The 22,102-nt window shown below is 41.4% G+C and overlaps 1 protein-coding gene across 1 annotated transcript in view; it reads left to right on the plus strand.

Moving 5' to 3' along the window:
- The first annotated feature begins 473 nt into the window (after positions 1 to 473).
- The window catches only part of LOC109915660 (armadillo repeat-containing protein 2), a 29,588-nt gene continuing 7,959 nt past the window's right edge, over positions 474 to 22,102 (plus strand). Inside the window, exons 1-3 of the mRNA XM_048596693.1 lie at positions 474 to 622; positions 15,421 to 15,516; positions 16,509 to 16,617. Coding sequence (XP_048452650.1) covers positions 474 to 622; positions 15,421 to 15,516; positions 16,509 to 16,617 — 354 coding nt within the window. The remainder of the gene's footprint in view (positions 623 to 15,420; positions 15,517 to 16,508; positions 16,618 to 22,102) is intronic.

Below are 22,102 nucleotides of genomic sequence, written 5' to 3' on the forward strand. Positions count from 1 at the left end.
CTTGAAGTAATAATTTTCTGTTAAGGTCTGACTGTGATATAAACAGAGAAATTGCTGGCTGCTTTCCAGTAGGTTGTTAGGAGAGATGATATTTGGGCATGGCTACATACTGCAAATAAATACGAGAGTCAGCGTTTACTGTTCTTGTTTACGCTGCAGCTAGTTTAGATTGGAATTGCAACAGATGGTGAACATCTATTGCTGGATAAATATTACAACTTAAAAATTGAAAGACTTTTGCTTCTGAGAGGGGATGAGTATTTCCAATTATAGAATCATAGCTTTAGTTCACTATTTTTTGCACGTGCTCAGGCACATGCACATTTGCAACAATCCACTAAGTTGACTTTTTCCTTCCTATTTCAAACATCAGCTAATCCCTGATTACCATCTGTACCTGCAAATAACCTTTGACAGAGGCATGCTTAATAGGATGCTGAGAGACCATTTGGTATGTAATTAATGATGTAACCATGCAAAAACGCCTACCAGCAGAAGCCCAACTGGACTTCAAACAGGCACGACAACTGACTTTATCATTGAAAGATGCAACAAGTGGACCATGTGAGTTGAAGGGTATTCTGATGGAAGTAGACACCCTCGCCAGTTCGACTGAGCTTGGGTAAGACCGTTTCAGTAAAGGCAATTGCATAGCCTCACTCAAGACATACCTTGAACAGGGGGACTCTAGATCAGTCCACAGCAAAAGCCCAATACAAAACCAAGCCTCGGCCAAATGGTTAAAATTTTCTTCAGGATCCAGCCAGCAAGCCATTGTAGTTGCTGCTGGTATGCAGACTTGAGACAGCAAAAGAGTCCCACCAGATCTAAGTTGAATAGGAAAATTCATTGGCAGGTATCCAGGACAGTGCACACCCTGGAAAGTCCACCTAATCTGGGTTGGAACAGATAAATTGCTTAGCAACATCCAAATCAGAACCAGTCAAAATAAACATCTGATTAAATCGTCACCCGATTCTAATGGAGGTCGATACCAGCATGGCTTAAGTTTAAGTTTGAGCAAGACCTCGGCCAGAATGAGAACCTATATCAGGGAATCTTTACTGATTACGGGTACAACTTTGGTTCCGATCTCTTATGAGAAACAGCTGGTTCAGTTACCACTGATTGTAGTAAAAGGCTCAGGCCCAAGTTTGATGGGGCAAAATTGGTTGGGGAAGATTCACCTAGATTGGCTCAACATTTTTCAATTAGAAAATGGCTGCCTGAGTGAAGCCCTAATTTAATACCCAGAAGTTTTTCAGGAAGATCTAGGGACTATCAAAGGAGCCAAGGCCACCTTGTATATTGACCAGGAAGCAATTGCACGATTCTGCAAGGCCCGCCCAGTGCATTTGATTTACAGGCAAAAGTAGACGAAGAAATCAGAAGGCTGGAAATCGAAGGAATCATCAAATCAGTCCAGTTTGCGGAATGGGCAGCACTGGTCATACGGATTGTGAAGGCCGATGGGTCGGTTTGCCTTTGTGGGGATCCCTCGCATGGAGGACTTATACACAAAGCTGACAAGGGGGCTGTCCTTCACGAAGCTGGACATGAGCCATGCATACTTGCAATTGCAGTTGGATGAGGATTTCCAAAAGTATACTACAATTAATACCCTACAGGGTTTGCACCAATATACGAGACTGCCATTTGGGGTATCATCAGCTTATGCCATTTTTCAGTGGATGATATAAAACATTTTACAAGGTCTACCTTGGGTTGCCATTTATCTTGATGACATACTAATAACAGGGAAGACCAGTAAGGAGCGCTTAGAGAACTTGAACATAGTCCTTAAACATTTCTCCCAGGTGGCTATACGTCTTAGAAGGGAAAAACATGTGTTCCAGGCACCTCCAAGTGACCTACTTGGGCTACAGAGTCAATAACATAGAACATAGAACAGTACAGCACAGTACAGGCCCTTCGGCCCACAATGTTGTGCCGAACTTCCAACCTAAACCTAAGGTCTATCTAACCTCACCCCTACCTTATACTATCATCCATATGCCTATCTAATAGCCGCTTAAATGCTCCTAATGAGGCTGACTCCACTACCCGCTCCAGCAAGGCATTCCACGCCCTGACCACTCTCTGAGTAAAGAACCTACCTCTGACATCTCCCCTATATCCACCTCCCCTCACTTTAAAACTATACCCCCTCGTAATAGCTACCTCCACCCTTGGAAAAAGTCTCTGGTTGTCCACTCTATCTATACCTCTGATCATTTTGTATACCTCTATCAAGTCACCTCTCATCCTTCGTCGTTCTGAAGAGAAAAGCCCTAGCTGTCTCAACCTTTCCTCGTAAGACCTTCCCTCCGTTCCAGGCAACATCCTGGTAAATCTCCTCTGCACCTTTTCCAACGCTTCCACATCTTTCTTGTAATGAGGTGACCAGAACTGGACACAATACTCCAGATGTGGCTGAACCAGGGTTTTGTATAGCTGGAGCACAACTTCATGGCTCTTGAACTCAATCCCTTTATTAATGAAGGCTAACACACCATACGCCTTCTTAACAACTCTATCCACTTGGATGGCAGCATTCAGGGAACTGTGGACATGAACCCCAAGATCCCTCTGCTCCCCCATACTGCCAAGAATCTTTCCGTTAACCCTGTATTCTGCTTTCAAGTTTGTCCTTCCAAAATGAATCACCTCACACTTTTCAGGGTTAAACTCGATCTACCACTTCTCAGCCCAGCTCTGCATCCTATCAATGTCCCTTTTGTAACCTAGAACAGCCCATCCACAACTCGACCCACCTTCATATCGTCCACAAACTTACTAATCCACCCTTCCACTCCTACATCCAAATCATTTACAAAAATCACAAATAGAAGAGGACCCAGAACTAATCTTTGTGGTACATTATTCGTAACTGAGCACCATGTTGAATATTTTCCATCTACTACCACCGTTTGTCTTCTAAGGGTCAGCCAATTCTGAATCCAATCTGCCACATTTCCCCTTATCCCATACCTCCTTACCTTCTGCATGAACCTACCATGGGGAACCTTATCAAACGCCTCCGGGACACCTTGGTCCACACTTCCTTCACCCCCAACACCTCCCCACAGCCCTACATCACCTTCCCCTGTAATCGGTGAAGGTGCAACACCTGCCCATTTACCTCTTCCCTCCCCAGTATCCAAGGGCCCAAACATGCCTTCCAGGTGAAGCAACACTTCACCTGCAATTCCCAGAATCTAGTCTACTGCATTCGCTGATCACAATGTGGTCTCCTCTACATTGGGGAAACGAAGTGTAGACTTGGCAACCACTTCGCAGAACATCTACGTTCTGCTCACAAAAAAGACCCTGAACTACCTGTTGCCTGCCACTTCAATGCACCCTGACCAACATCTCTGTCTCTGGCTTGCTGCAGTGTACCAGTGAAGCCCAATACAAGCTGGAGGAACAACACCTCATTTTCCGCTTGGGGACCGTACAGCCCTCCAGACTCAATATTGAGTTCAATCATTTTAGGGCCTAAGCTCTCCCATGTCCCAGTCCCCCACCCCACACACCAGTCCTTGTTACCACATAGCCTGCCATTACACACCCCGTGTTGTTAGTCACTAACAGTCCCCATTAACAACTATTCACCCTCCCAGCCTGATCGTTAGCAACTCCTTTGTCTGTCCAACTGTCTTTCTCTCTCTTTGGGCTCTATCCTATTGTTTACTCCCTACCCCAACCACCTCCCTATTTTCTGCATATAAGCTGCCGTTTTCCCAGCCACCATCAGTTCTGAGGAAGGGTCACCGGACCTGAAACGTTAACTCTATTTTCTCCTTCACAGATGCTGCCAGACCTGCTGAGCTTTTCCAGCAACTTTGTTTTTGCCTTACTTAAATTCATGTATCCCACATCCACTGCTCTACCTTCATCCATGTGTTTGGTCACCTCTTCAAAGAATTCAATAAGGTATGTGAGGCATGATCTACCCCTCACAAATCCATGCTGACTATCACGAATCAAACTGAGCCTATCCAAGTGATCATAAATCCTATGTCACAGAGCCCTTTCCAATAATTTGCCCACCACTGAAGTAAGACTAACTGGCCTGTAATTTCCGGGGTTATCCCTATTCCCTTTTTTGAACAGGGGAATGAAGTTTACCACTCTCCAATCTTCCGGCACTATACCCATGGACAGTGAAGACGAAAGATCGTCGCCAAAGGCCCTGCGATCTCTTCCCTTGCTTCCCATAGAATCCTTGGATAAATCCCATCAGGCCCGGGGGATTTATCTATCTTCAAGTTCCTCAAAATTTCTCGTACATCTTCCTTACTAACATTGACCTCCTCTAGCCTACCAGCCTGTTTCACACTGTCCTCCCTTACAACTAGGTTCCTCTCAGTTGTGAATACCGAAGAAAAATATTCCTTGAGGACCTCTCCTATCTCTTTATGCTCCGTGCCACAAATTCCCTTTACAATCCTTGATCGGCCCTAAGACTGGGTTACATCCATTGGAAGATAAAGTGAGATCGATCAAGGATGCCCCAGCTCCCAAGTCTGTACCTGAGCTTAGGTCTTTCCTTAGGCTGGTGAATTATTACAGAAAGTTCACACATAGCCTGGCCTCCATCCTGGCACCCTTGCATCAACTGTTTAAAAAGGGTCAGCCTTGGAAATTGTCACATAGCCAAGCCATAGCTTTCAGGGAAGTGAAAAAACAGCTATCTTCCTCTAGGGAAAAACCAAAAGAACTGTGGATGCTGTAAATCAGGAACAAAAACAGAAGTTGTTGGAAAAGCTCAGCCGGTCTAGCAGCATCTGTGAAGAAAAAAATTAGAGTTAACGTTTCAGGTCTGGTGACCCTTCCTCAGAACTTCCTATAAGGTATTGGCACACTATAATCCCAAGCGAGATCTGGCATTGACATGCGATGCCTCTCCCCGTGACTCATTGGTGTCCCAAAGGAGAGGAATGACCAATAGCATATGCATCCAGGGCCTTGGCTAATGCAGAGCAGAAATACACCCAGATAGAAAGGGAAGGCTTTATTTGGAGTCAGGAAGTTCCACAAATACCTTTACAGATGTAAATTTGGAATGATTTAAAGTCTTCTGGACACACTTCCAGTCATAGGTGGTAATCAGACTTTAGACACACAAAGATCCAATCCTGGCAAAACTGAAAGAGCTGGTGGTGATGGGGGATATCAAAGGGTCATCATAACCATAACTGAAACCTTTTTGGACCCAGTGAGACCAGATAACAGTTGAGGATGACATATTATTAGCGGAACAAGAGTGATTGTCCCGAACAAAGGTAGCCACCAGATACTGGTTGAACTCCACCAAGTTATCCAGGGGTTTCCAAATGAAGATGTTGGTGATAAGTTATGTCTGGTGGACAGGATTGGATACAGATATAGCCACGTTGGTGGGGCAGTGCCCAGAGTGCCATCAAGGGCAAAAATTCCTGCCAGCCGCTCCCCCACGTTTATGGGAATGGTTGGGTAAACCCTGGACTCAGTTAAACGTCGACTATACAGGTCCTTTCACGGGCTCAATGTTCTCAATCGTTGTGGATGCCCACTCAAGTGGCTCAACATGCAGAGAATTCATTCGTCAAACACAGGGACGACGATAGAAAAAGTGCATGTATTTTTTGCAAGACATGGACTCCTGGAAGTGCTGGTCACAGATAATGGGCCATCATTTACCAGCAGGAAATTTGAGTATTTTGTAAAGTTTAATAGTAGTCAAAGACAGCACCATACCATCTATCATCCAATGGTCTTGCAAAAACAGCAATCCAAACTTTGAAGGCAGGCTTAAAGAAACAGCCTACAGCTTCACTAGATAACAAACTGCTCCAGTTCATATTTCATTATAGGACCACCCCTCATGCAACTACAGGGATAGCTCCAACAGAGTAGCTAATGGGAAAAGACTCCACACCTTGTTAAATCTGATCTTCTCAGACCTTGGGGAGATGGGTGAAATGGCATCAGGTACACCAATGCTAGACCCAAGATTCCGATCAGCAAGAGAGACAGTTTACTTCAGGGACAAAGTTTGGTGTAAGAACCTTGGGAATGGCCCTGCATGGATAAGAGGCATGGTCAACGTGAGATCACGTCCAGGTCCAAGTCCTCAATATACCACCAATTTTTTTTTATTTCTTATTCGTTAGGATATCAGCATTGCTGACAAGGCCTGGAATTAATTGCTCAAATCCAAACCCTACTTACCTTGAACTGAGTAGTTTCCTAAGCCATTTTGTAGCACATTTGAGAGTAAGTCACATTACTATGGTTTTGCAGTCACGTACACCAGACCCAGTAAGGATGGCAAATTGCTTTCCTGGCTTGGTGTAGTGAGCTCCCAGCCTCTCACAGTGGCCTCCTGGTGTGGCGTGGTGTGGTGACCTCCTGGCCTCCTGCAGCAGCCTCCGGGCGTAGGCATGGTGACCTCCCAGTGTGGTGTGATGACCTCCCAGCCTGAAGCAGCAGCCTCCTCCTGTAGGGGCCTCCCAGTGTGGCGCAACAACCTCCCAGCCTAGTGCAGTGTCCTCCTCTCAGCTGCAGCCTCTCAGCCTCCTGCAGCTGCTCCCTCCTGTAGGGGCCTCCTGGCCTGGCACAGCAGCTTCCCGGCATGGCAAGGCAACTTTCCAAACTCCTGCAGCAGCCTCTTGGTGTGATGTGTTGCTGCTGTGGTGTGGAGCCAAGACTGGAAGCTAAGTGCCAGCATGGCCTGCTGTACCAAACTCTTTTCTGTAATGTTGGACTTTTATTCTGTACCATCTAAAATTTTGTAACGAAAGAAGCTGTGCCTAGGTACTTATGTATTTAAGTCTGCAATGTAATTGGCAACATATAAACTTTTCACTGTACTCATTGAGTATGCGTGACAATAAAGTCTATTCTATTCTATTCTAAAAGAAATTAGTGAACCAAATGCTTTCAAAAATGACAATTGGGAATTGTTTAACGGACACCATTACTGAGCCTAGCTTCCAATTCCATATTTTACTTATTGAATTTATATTTCATTGGTGTGGAGGGATTTGAACCCATTTTCTCTGAGTTTTAGCCTCAACTCCTGGATTGCCAGTCCAGTTTGCTAGTCATACCTAGCATAAAGGAAGGACAAACAGAGGCTGGAAGAACACAGCAAGCCAGGCAGCATCTGGAGGAAAGGAGCAGTCAACGTTTTGGGTATCACCCTTCTTCAGGATAAAGGAAGCAGATTATGGTTGTTGAAGGTCAATCATTTCAGCTTCAAGACCTCTCTGCAAAGTTTCTGGGACGTGTCCTAAGTCAAACCATCTGAGCTGTTTTGTCAATGACCTTCCCTCTTCATCAGGTCACCATTCACGAGTCCTCAGATACTGAAGCACTGCATGTCCAGATGCAGCAAGACCTGGATAATATCCAGTTTTAGACTGACAAGTGACAAGTAACAAGTAACATTCATGCAACAGAAGTGTCAGGAAGTGATCATCTTTAGCAAAAAAATAATCTAACCATATTCCCCTGAGATTCATTGGCAGTACAATCATTGAATCTCGCCTACCAACTATCAACATCCTGTGGTTTATCATTGATCAGAAACTGAATTGGACCAGGCATATCAATATTGTGGCTACAAGTGCTGATCAGAGGCTTGGAATCCTGCCACAAGTAAAATTTTCCTGGCAATATTATTTCTGATGCCTTCTCTTCTTAATGTGATTACTTATTTTCATTGTTTAAAAAGCCTTTACGTTATAGTATTAACATTGCTGATGCTCTATGCTGCTGTACTAGAAAGTTTTCCAGTCAAAATGAAGGATTTCCACCTTAAGTTTCCCACCTTTCACAGGTAAGATGAACTCTGCCATTCATAACAGAACTAAGTCCCCAAAGTCTGTCCACCATCTTTAAGGTACAAGTCAGGGACATAATGCAATATTCCCCATTTGCCTTGATGAGTATATATCCAACAATGCTCGAGAAACTTGACATCCACAAACATTCACTCCCTCCACCAGTGATGATCACTTGTAGTTGTACAGTCTACAAGATGCACTGCAGAAATTCATCAAGGTTGCTTAGATGGCACCTTCCAAACCAATGACAACTACTATCTAGAAGAACATGGGATCCTACCGTCTAGAATATCCTTACACTTAAAGAGGATGGTGATGACAAACTTACCCCATTGTGAGGTGCACACTGGGTTTAATCGCACATATGTCATGGTGAGCAGCGGTATGGATTCCATTTAGCTGCTTCATACCACATGTGCAGAAATGGAAGTCTGAAGATTTTTCAGCATCTTCACACTGAGCTTTAAATGGACTGTTTGTGTAGATAGTCAACAGTAGTGAAAAGCTGAACATTTAAGAACCTTACTCAAGATGTCTTTATTGAAGCAAGATTGAACAAGGAAGGATGCACAAGTCAAGAGTAAAATTATTTAAGACTTGGTAAGAGATGTGCTGCAGCGGGAGAGTTAGGTACATCCTCAAGGAGATTTAGTTACTCCAAAGCAGATGCAAACCGCATCATGAGGTGGTGGTATTTAGGAGCCGTCTGAGTCAGGATTTAGCTGGAGAGTGAACAGACATTGGAGGCTTAATGAGTAAAGTTACAATTCATGAAGGACAAGGGAAAACTTTTAGAGATGGTGCAATATTACAGGCTGGAAAAGCAAAAAGTATGTTAAGTGCTGACAGCTCGGATGAAATGTCACCATCATAGGGTGGGGGCAGAGGGCACCACAAGGCGTGGCTAAAGCAAGGAGAATCAAGGGCCACAAAAACGATTTTTAAAAGTTTGCCGATCCAAGTCATTGCAAAACCTGAATTAAAGCACAAATGGGACAAATTTGCAGCCCAGGTCCAATGATGGAGAAAAGTTAGGAGAATTTAGTAAGGCCATAAAAAAGATGATAATTCCTTCATTAAAATGCATGAAAGTTGCAAGGCATTTATTGAAATCACAAAAAGTGGGAATCATCCAGAAAAAAAGTCCATAAATACCATGGGTCACTTGGTAAAACTAGGTGTGAAAAGGCAGAAATCCTCTATTTTGGTGAGAAAACTTTCCACTACAGCAGCTCAAAGCATCAACAATGCTATTACTATTGCCTTTTAAGCAAGGAAAATAAGTAATCACATTAAGAAGTCATGGCATCAGAAATAATATTGCCAGGAAAATTTTAATTTCAGAGTTGGACCAAATAAAACACTGAAGTTGACATCTTGGAGAAAATAATTCTTAGAATACAGAATAGCTATCAAATTAGACACTTAATGAGATGCTGAACAAGTAAATATATTTCTATACAAAGGTAAATTTGCCATAGTTCTACTGTATCATAGGGCTTCCTTCTCATAAGGGAGAGATGACTGGTGGTGGTTTAACCTAAGTGTCACCATGCCTCAGACAAGGCAAAACATTGAGAATGAGAGTCCTTCATGATAAATTCAGCTGATGTGAGAATTAAACCCACACTGTTGCCCTCACTTTGCAGTGCAAGCTAGCCATCCAACCAACTGAGATAATCAACTGCCTATTTCAAATAATTGGGAGTATGGCTGACAGTGTTATAGCTTATAAAACAATAAAACAGGCAACATACTCTTGAAGAAGTACTGAGAGCTTTACTTTAAGTTCAGAACAGATAAAAGTTTTGAAAGAGCAAGTTTTAATAGAAGAGTTCAACATCTAGGGGATCAATAGATAATTTTATTAATTATCTCCAGATGAATGGAAAAATTCAGATACAGTGATTTAAAGGCAGAATTAAGCATCACAATTGCTGGTGAATCTTTATCAGATTTATTACCAGCAAAGAAGACTTGATCCTAGAGAAAGCCATTCAAATGTTGTGTGAAGCAAAGGTCTGGAAGCAACACAGATCAATCCTAAGAGGGGAAAATCAATCTTGCTACAGGAAATCAGCATAATTCAATAATTTCTTAAAGTACAAAACCATAAAATACACAATTGACAAACTAATACAATGAGTAGAACAGACATGGGAATCTAAAAGTCTTTGTTAGTGCAGTGGGACAAAGCCCCACATCCAATGCCCAGCTATTAAAAGTGAACACTTTGTCTCACATGGTAGGTCACATTCAGAAAATGTGCTGAAGCAGGATACAGTTTCAGAAAAGCAAAAAATCAAGCTGCTGCCCACACAAAGAGGTTAATGAGATAGAACCATTTACGGTACATCTACAGTAGAAGAAAATGTAGGGGAAATAGGTAATCCTGTGCCAGCTTTTTGCCAATAGGATATTTATGTCAATGGTGATCTCATGAATTTCAAGCTTGATATTTGAGCAATGTTACTCCGTTATCAGCTAGTGAGCCATGGTTGATCAAAGACACTGGACATTGTTTGTTTCAGCAGGAAATACAAGGGACTTTCCAACCTCAAATTGTCAGGAAACAAGTCAAAGTCAACAGCATTGAACCCAGAGAACTAACATAACAACAACATATGGAAGTTCTGGGCGAATAGTTAAACCTCCAGACCACCTGAAACTGTGCAGTTAGAATTATAAAATGTATAATATTAATAATGATAAAAAGCTTGGAGTGAAAGTGTTCCATGATGGTGTAAGGTTCTGAAAGATTTAATACTGGGAAGAGCCTTCAACATCACTCACTGTGATGATGTCATGTGGACTTGTTGGGCAGAACAGCTTAGGCTTTTGGGAGAATAAGATCTAACATATATATCCTCCTCACAGGCTCTGTAATAATGTCTACCATACCAATCTGTAACTTGTTGCTAACTTTCAATAAACTACTTCTTGTTGAATACAAAGTTTCTTCTAATTAGCCCAGTAATTGGTTTGACTGTACCACATTGGACCAATTAGACCCTATAGACCTCTATTTTTCAAGATAATAGGTTAGGTTTGCTGCCACCATGATGAGGAGCAGCCTTGGTCAGCACGCCCAGCAACATGCTCAGTTGCGATTTAATTTGCACGTACAACACAATCTGCTGAGATTAATGCTAAGGAGACAGGGAAGCAGAAGGTATGAGTAACAATTTTGGGGAGAGACAGAGAGAGAGAGAGAAGGCTGAGATTAGTACATTTAGATGGAAGATGAAAGAAAGTAAGAAAGGAACAAAGAAGAGTGTCAGCTTCAACTGAAGAGGGGAGAAAAGTAACAACATAACCAAGAGGTGGACCTCAAACCCTGAGTACATTTTTTTCTGCTATATATCTGAATAAGCATGAATTTGTTCTTTAGTATTGTGACTGACAACCATCACTCTTTGTATTTGCATTACTGGAATGTAGCATGTGTCACCATATGATTCTCCTTTCTTCAAACATGGATTGAATATGTGTTCCTGCCAGACTGAAATACAGGCTTTAAACCAGTAAGTGATTTTACTTACATAAGACAAGTGAAAGAGCTATCAACATCAAATAACAATGAAATGTGCATTGTCTACACCCCATAATAAAGAGAATAACAAAAATATTTTACACTTGATCTCTAAGTGTGGATTATAACCAGAGATTTACTTGTTTTAATTAACCTTGGTCTGATCTTATGTTCTTACTAGAATGACCCAAAACTTGTCAGCCATTGGTTATGGGACTGACTCTAGCTGTAAAGTCATTTGTTGCGGTCTTGTGAAAAATAGGTTGTACCATGCTGATCAACTCAGTGTTAAGCAATGTTTCATTTGACTCATGAGCCCAATTGTAGAATGGCGGTCTCTGCTGCATTTGTAAGAGGAAGACAGTAGGCTGAGAAGGTACATGATTTGCTGGTCACTGTTTTCTCTGGCCAGCAGTGCTTTTCATTTCAACTCACCTCTTTCAATGCTGTTCCAAACAGTCAGCCTCCAGAAGTTGTGGTCCCCATTATCAGTGTTAATGTCCACCAACTTCATATTTTAGTTGCAGGTATGGACACCTAGATGCAGGTGATAACATGGCTAGTTCTCCATACAAAGGTCTTTGGTTATATTGCCATCATGTATCCAGTGAACTTGGTTGAGTCAATATACATGTCGGTGGCTTTGCAATGAGTGGATGCCGACAGAATTTGCACACTTAAGGACCTCTGTGTCGGTAACCACTTCCGGCCAATAAATGCTGTGAATATGTTTGAGACAGTGAAGGTGGAAATTGTGTCGCCTTTTTTCTTACCTAGTAAATGTTGTCCATGTCTTAACATTGTAGCGGAGTGCGCTGAGGAGGCAGGTTTAGTACACTCAAATTTGATGTTCTCAGTCAGATTGTTGTTGATCCACATAACATAGCTTTTGTGATGCATGTTTTTGATTTTAACATTAAGTGGCTGCTTGCATGCAGTTGTGGAGCTTAGGCATCCACAACTTCTAGTGTCACAATGTCAATGCTGCTAATGGTAGCAAGGCACAACATTTGTCTTCCTGGATGCTGGTGGTCAAACCAAATTCTGTATCGGTGTGAAATAATCTATACATTTGTCTGTCAAGTTCCACCTCATAAGTGTTGATAAGTGTGAGGTCATCCATTTTGGCAGGAATAAAAGCAAAATGGACTATGTTTTAAATGGTAAAAAATTACAGCACGCTGCTGTGCAGAGGGACTTGGGTGTCCTTGTGCATGAATCGCTACAAGTAGGATTGCAGGTACAGCAGGTAATTAAAAGGGCAAATGGAATTTTGTCTGTCATTGCTAGAGGGATGGAGTTTAAAAACAGGGAGGCTATGCTGCAGCTGAATAGGGTCCTGGTGAGGCCACACCTGGAATACTGTGTGCAGTTTTGGTCTCCTTACTTGAGAATGGATATACTAGCACTGGAGGGGGTGCAGAGGAGATTCACTCAGTTGATTCCAGAGTTGAGAGAGTTGGATTATGAGGAGAGACTGAGTAGGCTGGGATTATACTCATTGGAATTCAGAAGAATGAGGGGAGATCTTATAGAAACATAAAAGATTATGAAGGGAATAGATAAGGTGGAGGCAGGGAGGTTGTTTCCGCTAGCAGGTGAAACTAGGACTAGGGGGCATAGCCTCAAAATAAAGGGAAGCAGAGGTAGGACTGAGGTCAGGAGGAACTTCTTCACCCAAAGGTTTGTGAATCTGTGAAATTCTCTGCCCAGTGAAGCGGTTGAAGCTACCTCGCTGAATGTTTTTAAGGCAAGGCTAGATAAAGTTTTGAACAGTAAAAGAATTAAGGGTTATGGTGTACAGGCGGGTAAGTGGAGCTGAGTCTCAAAAAGATCAGCCATGATCTTATTGAATGGAGGGGCAGATAGCCTACTCCAGCTCCTAGTTCTTATGTTCTTATAACATTCAAGGATATGGACCTAGTGGGGAGTTAGACTAGTGTAGGCAGTAATAAAGTTTTGGAGGTACGGACTTGATAGGCTGAAGGGCCTCTTTTAAACTATATGATGCTATGATCCTATGATCACAGTTGTCTTCCAGACATTATCAACCAGCTGCAAGTCATCTCTCAATCCTGTGCTCATGATCCTGACAATTGATTCCTGACTTTCCAATTGAAGGTTTCGCATCTTTCTATCTTTTCATGTCTTTTTGGGTTTTGTTTTGTTTAACTAATAAGATGAATTCTATCCATATGTAGAGGAACTCTGAGCTCCAGACACTCATTGAAGCAGATGGACCATTGTGGTTCACCACTTTACTAGTTGGGAGCTACTAAGTTTGGCAGTGCTGACTGGTGAGACAGACCGGTTGTTCCACCATTGGAGATGCCCAGAATACTTATTCTCTACACCAGTTAAGTTTGGGGTATCTCTGTAACTGCTGACTCCTGTGTTGTCTTAAAGGTTTTCAGCAAAACTAGTGTTCTCCACAGGTGCAAACATGGATAAAATTCATGGTGACCTTGAGCTTCCCAAACATTGGGTTTCCTTCTCAATCTTGCTGGATGAGTCCAAAGGACTTCAAAACAGTTGTTTGTAGGAGTTGCTGGAAATATTACATACTTAGACATTGGTCCACTTTTGGTCTCCATTCTAGAATCATTTCACTTTTCATCTCCAGTACAGGAGTTTTGTTATGATTTAATTTCACACTCTCCAACTTACCTGAGGTAAGAACAAAACAATGGAACAGTTTGCCCATAGCTTGGAATTTGGTTCATGAATTCCAGGGAATGTCCACAAGGCTATAACCCTTGACATTGGATATCTGGGGCTAATCCTTCTTTGAGTTCCATTGGAGCTCTCACCTGGGTTCATGAGGGACCCAGTTTCTGTGCATTGCTAAAAGAGGGATTTATATACATTTAGCTACCTTTTTAACACTGCTACTGTCAGGGGTGTAGGTTGAAAATGAGAATCAAACTAGGACACTGAAATGGATAGCATGCACACACTAGAAACTGTAAAAGAGGATTCAATTTAAATATAGATTGTATTTTGTTGAAGCTCTGCAAAATCAAATAAACATTTGCTGGCTACAACTTGTATTTACACAAGATCAATTGCCTCATATGATATGAGTGATCAAACTTGAATTTCATCTTGCTGCACTGAGCAGCCTTGGACAGAATCTTATAGGTCCCTGAATGGCATAGCTATGCTGTGAAATCTGGGAGAATCGCTTGAGAACCTTGATGTTGGGAGCAAGCTAGTTGCATTTTCCGACAGAGTTCCTGATGTCAAAATGAGTTACTCACTAAGAAGCAGTAAGAAGTCTATTAACAGAGTTTATTGCTTGGTATCACCTATATTAACTGCAAAACTTGCCTCGTTAACATGTGTCTTCCTGTTGTACCCTGTGATGGATAGAAACTAGATGTCGAGAGCTCCAGATATGAAAGTCAGAGTGGGTACTAGCAATTCTAGATTGCTGCTAGCTTCTCAAGTTTACTACCTTGGATACGCAGCATCGACCTTTCAGGGCACAGTCCAGGACCATAAGGCCATAAGAAATAAAAACGGGAGTAGGTTGTTTGGCCCCTTGAGTTTGCTCCACCATTTGATAGGATTATGGCTAATCCTACATTCCTCATGTCCATTTTCCTGCATTTTCCCCATAGCCCTTCATTCTCCTACTGATCAAGATTCTACCTGTTTATCTATGTTGCCAAAGAATAAATTCAATAATTAAATAGCATTATTTTTGTCATTCTACCAGAATTTTGATAGATCAGTTGGAAATACAATGTAAGCAGTTATTATAACATTGTAATTACATTTTGATAAATACAATGTTAAGAAAATGTAGGAAACAATTGCATGCTTATAGTAAATTTAATGTTATTTGGCATAATTTTGCTTATAATAGTCAAGCAAAATGATTAATAAAAATCTTTTGCAAGCTACAATGTAACTTTTTAAAACACAGTTCTTAGCATTTCTGAACTTTTGTGAAAAATCAAAAATTTTGAATGATTTTTATTCTTTTCATTGAAAGGTCACTGCTACTCTCAGAAACTTGGCAGATTTGCCTCATTCCCGATCTAGGTTCCTAAGCACTGGAGCACTATTGGAACTTTGTGTGGTACTGGAACAGCACCTAAATGATGAAGATGTCTGTACAAACGTAGCCAGAATATTCAGGTAAGAAAGTAAAAATGTTCAGTGAGCAATTGTTAGAACCTCCAAATAATCTGTTTCACAAATTATCTGAGACCTAATTTCATTTTCTTTTAACTGCACAGGACAGTGGCCATGCTGATATCTTCCAGTGAATTGGAATTAAGATGTCTAGATTAGAAACTGCACATTTTTTTTGAAGTTCCAAAGAACTCAAATATATATCAGGCACATTTAAAAGACCAAAGTATTCCATTTAATTCATATTCAAGTCAATTTCCAATGTTTTGATAGAAAAGCAATAAAGTATAGATGCTGGAAATCCAAAATAAACTCAGAAAGTGTTATAAACACTCGACAAATCTGACAGCATTTGTGGAGAGTAAAACAGAGCTAATAGGTTAGAAATTTGTTTTGAGTGTGCTACACAGACCTACTGCTGCATCCACTACACAGTGTAGCAGAAGTGTGTACATAGGTGTGCCCCTCACATACACTGGATGTCTTTGAATTAGTTCTACCCTGAATTCAAGCAGCCAAATGTGATGCTACAGTCCTCAAATTTGGAGCACACAGGCTTTGTGTACATATGTGTCCACCACTGCTCAATAGTCTGACCTGAGATTGCAAGGTGGGCCCTCGACTAACTTTCCTAAAAGGACCATGCACCAAAATATAAGGTAAAGTCATTCTTGTCAACTATTTCTATTGCAAAGTGGAATATTCTGGCATATAATGCTCGGTTTTTTCTGTTGATTTCCTCAGTTTGCTGCATCCTCTCAGGGAAGACAGAGAGATGCTCTCTGCCAAATTAGAACAATTCCTGCATTCTCCTTGACAGTGACAGGATCTGGCTTTCAGGCCAATGCACCCATCATCTCAGTGTGCATGTCTATCAGTGCTTTCCTCTGCATCGCCCATTGAGGTTCTCATCAAATCCCTCTGCAGCAGATCTCATTTGTAATCTCACCCAATACGTGGCAAACAAACCATTTTTATTTCTGGTCTACTTGCAGCCTACTGTTGTCTGTTAACTCACAATATGTTGATTCGAACCCTAAACTAAACTGTCTGTTCATTGTGTCTATATCAGGAGCTGAACTGGAGGCTACAAATGCAGGTCAAGTAATGGGACATCTTCATTAATACTGTGCAGTTGCTCTCTCTCTGCCTCCCACAGCTTCTGGGGGTGGGCAGGTGGCAATTCTTTAGTGCCTGAAAGTAGGAAATTGGAATATCTTCTGAGGGAACTGGGGCGTATCATGGGTAATAACAGGATGAGAGTGTGATGGGAGCTGACTGCTGAAAATATAAAACAGGAGTGCACTGTTGTCCTCAATGATCTCCACAGTTCTTGAAGTCAGGACCCAGTCACAGCTGGCCCTATGACACTGAGAGGCTCTGTAGAGCCTAGGAGAAGCAACCATCCTGCTCCTTTCTCGTTCTGCTCTGATCCTTTTTGTTTCTACTTTATCTTGCGAAAAGGAAGGTAGAATGTCAATGATTGTGTAGTATTATGTTTGGCTAACAAAGCTGCCTTGGCTGAATTCCTGGAAGTATATGATGGCAGCAAGACGTGAATGTGAGACTGAAAGCAGTTTGTGAGGGTTAGGTGCAGTATCTGGATGTTAGGTGAGGGTCCTGTAAGCCAGGTTCACTGCTGAATGATGGGTGTGGGGTGCATTGAGCAGGATGAGAAATTTACTGATAAGATGGGAAATATCATGAGGAGATTCATTTACTGCTCTTCACAACTCATGCGAGGTCACATTAGATTTCTTGTGCAGATTCTGAAGAAGGGTCCAGACCAGAAACGTCAGCTTTCCTGCTCTTCCGATGCTGCTTGGCCTGCTGTGTTCATCCAGCTCTACACCTTGTTATCTCAGTTTTCTTGTGGCAGTGTTTTCAGAAACAGGAATAGAACTCCCTGGTGACCTGCTACCATTCCGTTCTGACTGTAAGCCCTGGGAGTCTCCAGCAGATCTAAACACACTGCCGTGGAGCCATTGGATCTGTCCTTCTGCCCACCTCTACCATTAATGCCTTCAGCATTGCATCTATCACTCTGGAACATTCCTCCACTGATGTGATTTTTTTTTCTGATATTTCAATTTTGCAGCAATTTTCTTCAGTGTAGCTTTCCTTTCAAAAGTGACATCTGCCTTTAAGAAGGTACAGCCACCTGGTCCACATGATTTACAGGCAATGAAAACTGAACCCCACTCCAGTCCCCACTTTCCTCCGCAGACAATATTTATAAACAGAGAATGTGTAGGATTCACACAAGGCAATGCCACAATCATTAAATGAGATGGAAACATTTATCTCCATGTTGTCCGGCTAATGCTGAATTTGGGCATGTTGTGGCTTGACTCGGATGCCCAAATACAGGCCTATACAACTTCTAACCAATGTTTCAGGTCAATGACCTGACAAAAAATTAACTTTTTTTTTCTCTCTATAGACCTGACCTGAATATCTGCAGCATTTTCTGTTTTTATTGTAGCATGGATTGATTATTGTTAAAAAGACCAATCTTTATCTGTTAAGTGTGAAATGACAAATTTTAAATTGGATACTTTTCTGTAATTTGGAGTTATAATACTAAGGTTTGCATTTCTTTGCTTTTGGGCAACTTAAGAGCAGTATTGGTAGTTGACAGTAGAACTGCAATTATTCCTTTCTCTTGACATTTTTAAATGTTCTTCGGTTCTACGTTATACACGTGTAGATGACTCATATTGAAACTGGTATTTGTGTTTTCTTTTCTCTTGTAGGCTTAAGTGTACTTTAATCTGCTTTAGCTATTTTTAGTTGTTCAAGATAAATATTTTCTGTTACTTTACATTACATTTTCGTGACCTATAAGACAAGTAATCGGTACGTAATTCAGTTAAGTTTAAATTAAATAAGAATGATAAGATTTATATTGGAGCCAATCAACCTGATTAAATATCAACCTTTTATGTAAAAGGTAACTGTGATAATTGCTTTAGTCAGTCAGAAAAATCACGTGAGCCATTTCAAGGATAAATCTGGAAAGAAAAGTTTGTCCATACTGCTGCCTTTAACAAGTACAGATCTCTGATTTACATCATCAGATTAAGTCCTCATTTAACTCATTATTCTATGCTGTTTCTATCTGACACTTACTAAATTACTAAATAAATCTATAGCAATTCAACAATTTTCCTGAGTTCCTGAAACCCAGAAAGTAACCTTAATTAAGGGGCACTTTCATTTTAACACAGTAGTCAGCCTCACTGGTAAAATTGTTGCAGAAGATATTTCTTTACCATTATTCTGCTGTGCTAATACAAACGTTGTGGGCTGGAAGGAATGGAAATAAATCAACTGATGTCTCGCAACTTATGAGTCATTGATGTCCTGAAACAAATTGTGTTTTATATGTGTTAGAACTTTTGCTACTTCTCATGTGATTATTTGTTTTTCTTCATTTAATTGTATGTATAATTGTTGCTAAAGAGCTGTGATTAGGGAACATTAATCTTGTGCAAGCAGTGAAATATGATTGATATGATAGTGAATTGGGTTGAGTCCATTACCCACATCTGCAATACATTTCAGGGAGTTTCCCAGAACATGTAGGGCACCTTGTAGAGAATGATACCTCAGATAATTCATGAACACAAAAGCACCAGAGCAACAGGGATCACTGTTCCATTAGAGGCATTGAACACTTCACAGGACTTCCCTAACTCATCTAGGACTAGTCAGTCTGTGATGTATCTGACCAGTAGCACGTGAGATTTTGTCCCGCACTGGTGGTCTTCAATGAATGATTACAAATATCATCAATTCTCTGAAGATTGACAAACATCCTGTTTATCTTTGGCTGCATTTGCTGACACAATGCTTGCAATGAGCCACTTTAATTTGCACATGTACATTTAGAATCTTTAGATTCTCTCCAGTGCCCTTGGAGTTCCAAGAAGCTGATTCTTTTGGAACAGTTGCTTTGCAAGCACACATCACATTAGATCTCTTAATGCTCTTTTGGAACACTCTGAGCCAAACATTGTTCTACAGTCCTGCCACATCTAGTCATGATCAGTAGTGGACATTAAAACAAAGAGGATGATGCCATCCTCATTGATGGGAAGCAAAAAACATAGTTGTAAAAGATGAAGCTGAAGTATTTGTAACCATCTTCAGCCAGAAGTGCTCAGTGGATAACTAAATTTGGTCTCCACCTGAGGTGCCCACCATCTTGCTTGCCAATGTTCAATGAATTTAATTCACAACAGGTAATATCAAGAAATGGCTGGATGTTGCAAAGGCTAAGGGCCCTAACAATATTCTGGAAATAGTATGAAAATATGTACTCTAGAACTTGCCAGCATCCCAAGCCAAGCTGTTGAGGTGTGGCTACATCACTGGCATCTGCCCAATAATGTGGAAAATTTCCCAGGTACGGCCTGTACCCAGAAAGCAGAATAAACTCAACCCAGCTAATTACTGCCTGATAAGTTTACTCTTGATCATTGATAAAGTGATGGAAGGTGTCATCAACAGTGTTATCACGCAGCATCTGTTCAGCCAAAACCTACTTCCTGATCTCCAGTTTGGGTTCCACTCAGGCTACTCAGCTCCTGACTTATTAAGACCTAACTTTGAACATGGATAAAAGAGCTGAATTCCAGAGGTGAGATCAGAGCGATTGCCATTGACAACAAGATTACATTTGACAAAGTATGACATCAAGGAACCATTGTAAAACTCAAGTCAGTAGGAATCAGACATAAATTGCCAGTAAACAAAAAAAAACAAATAACTGGGGATGCTGGAAATCAGAAACAAAAACAGTAATTGCTTGGAAAACTCACCAAATCTGACAGCAGTAGTGGAGAGAAAGCAGATTTAATGTTTCAGGTCCAGTGACCCTTCTTCAGAAAAAGACCTGCTAAGTTTTCCCAGTAATTTCTACTTTTATTAAATCACTACTGGTCAGAATCAGACCCAGCACAAATGAATATGGTAATGGTTGTTGGTGGTCAGTCATCCCTGCTCCAAGACATTTCCGCAGGAGTTCCTCAAGTTAGTGTCCTAGGCCTAACAATTTCAGCTGTTTTATCAATGATCTACTTTTTATCACAAAATCACAAATGGCAATATTCACTGATGATTACACAATGTTCAGCACCATTCATGACTCCTCATAAACTGAAGTAGTCCATACCCAAATGCAGCAAGACCTGAACAATATCCAAGTTTGGACTGACAAGTGGCAAGTAACATTTGTACCACACAAGTGTGAGGCAATGACCATCTCCAACAAGACAGAATCTAACCATTTCATATTGACATTCAATGGCATTACCATCATTGAATCCCCCACTATCAACATTCTGGTGGGTGCCATTGGCCAGAAACTGAACTGGAATAGCAGTATAAATTTGGTGATTACAAGAGCAGGTGAGAGGCTAGAAATCCTTTAGCGAGTAACTCACTTCCTGACTCTTCAAAGACTATTGACCATCAAAAAGATGCAAGCTAGCAATGTGTTGGATACTTCCTACTTGCCAGGATGAGTGCATCTTCAAGAATTTTGGCCTGTCCAGGATAAAGCAGCCCACTTGATTGGCATCACGTTCACAAACATTCACTCTTTTCACAAGTGACACTCAGTAGCAGCAGCGTGTACCACGTACAAGATGCACAGCAGAAATTCATCAAAGGTCCTTAGACATCATCTTTCAAACCCAAAACCACTTCTATTTAGAAGGACAAGGGCAGATATACGTAGGAGCATCACCACCTGCAACTTCACCTCCAACCTACTTACCACCCTGACTTGGAAATATATCACCATTCCTTCAGTGTAGCTGGGTGAAAATCCTGAAGTTTCCTCCCTAACAGCATTGGGGTTGATCTATACCAGCTGAACTGCAGCAGTTCAAGAAAACCACTCATTACTGCATTCTCAAGGGCAGCTATGTGTAGACAGTAAATGGTGGCCTAGACAGCGATAATTACATCTCATGAATGAATCAAAATAAAGTAATTAATGGAAGGGGAGCAGTTGATGCCTGTATTTAACATAATTGTGTTTGATGGGTCTTATAATTCATTCATACAAGTTGTGAGGAGAACACATGGAACATAAATTTATATTGTTTGAACCTGTATTAAGTAGTAGGAATTCAGTAGCTTGTTGATAACCAAGTGGTATTTGGAATCATAGAATCCCTAGAGAGCAGAAAGAGCCCATTAAGTCCACACTGACTCTCCAAAGAGCATCCTATCCAGACCAAGACCCTCACCCTCTCTCTGTAACCCACATTTACCATGGCTAACCCACCTTATCTGTACATCCATAGACACTACGGATAATTTAGCATGACCAATCGACCTAACCTGCACATTTTTGGATTCTGGGGGAAACCAGACCAGCGAGTGGAAGCCCATGTAGACACAGGGCGAACATGCAAATTTCACACAGTCAAGGCTGGAATCTTTCTGTGTCCCTACCAGAATCTAATATAGAATCCAAAGAATCCTTACAGTGTGGAAACAGGTTATTCGGTCCAACAAGTCCACACCGACTCTCTGAAGAGCATCCCACCCAGATTCATCCTGTCCCTGTAAT

This window comes from Rhincodon typus, chromosome 5 (assembly GCF_021869965.1).
Source record: "Rhincodon typus isolate 14 chromosome 5, sRhiTyp1.1, whole genome shotgun sequence".
Classification (NCBI taxonomy): Eukaryota; Metazoa; Chordata; class Chondrichthyes; order Orectolobiformes; family Rhincodontidae; genus Rhincodon; species Rhincodon typus.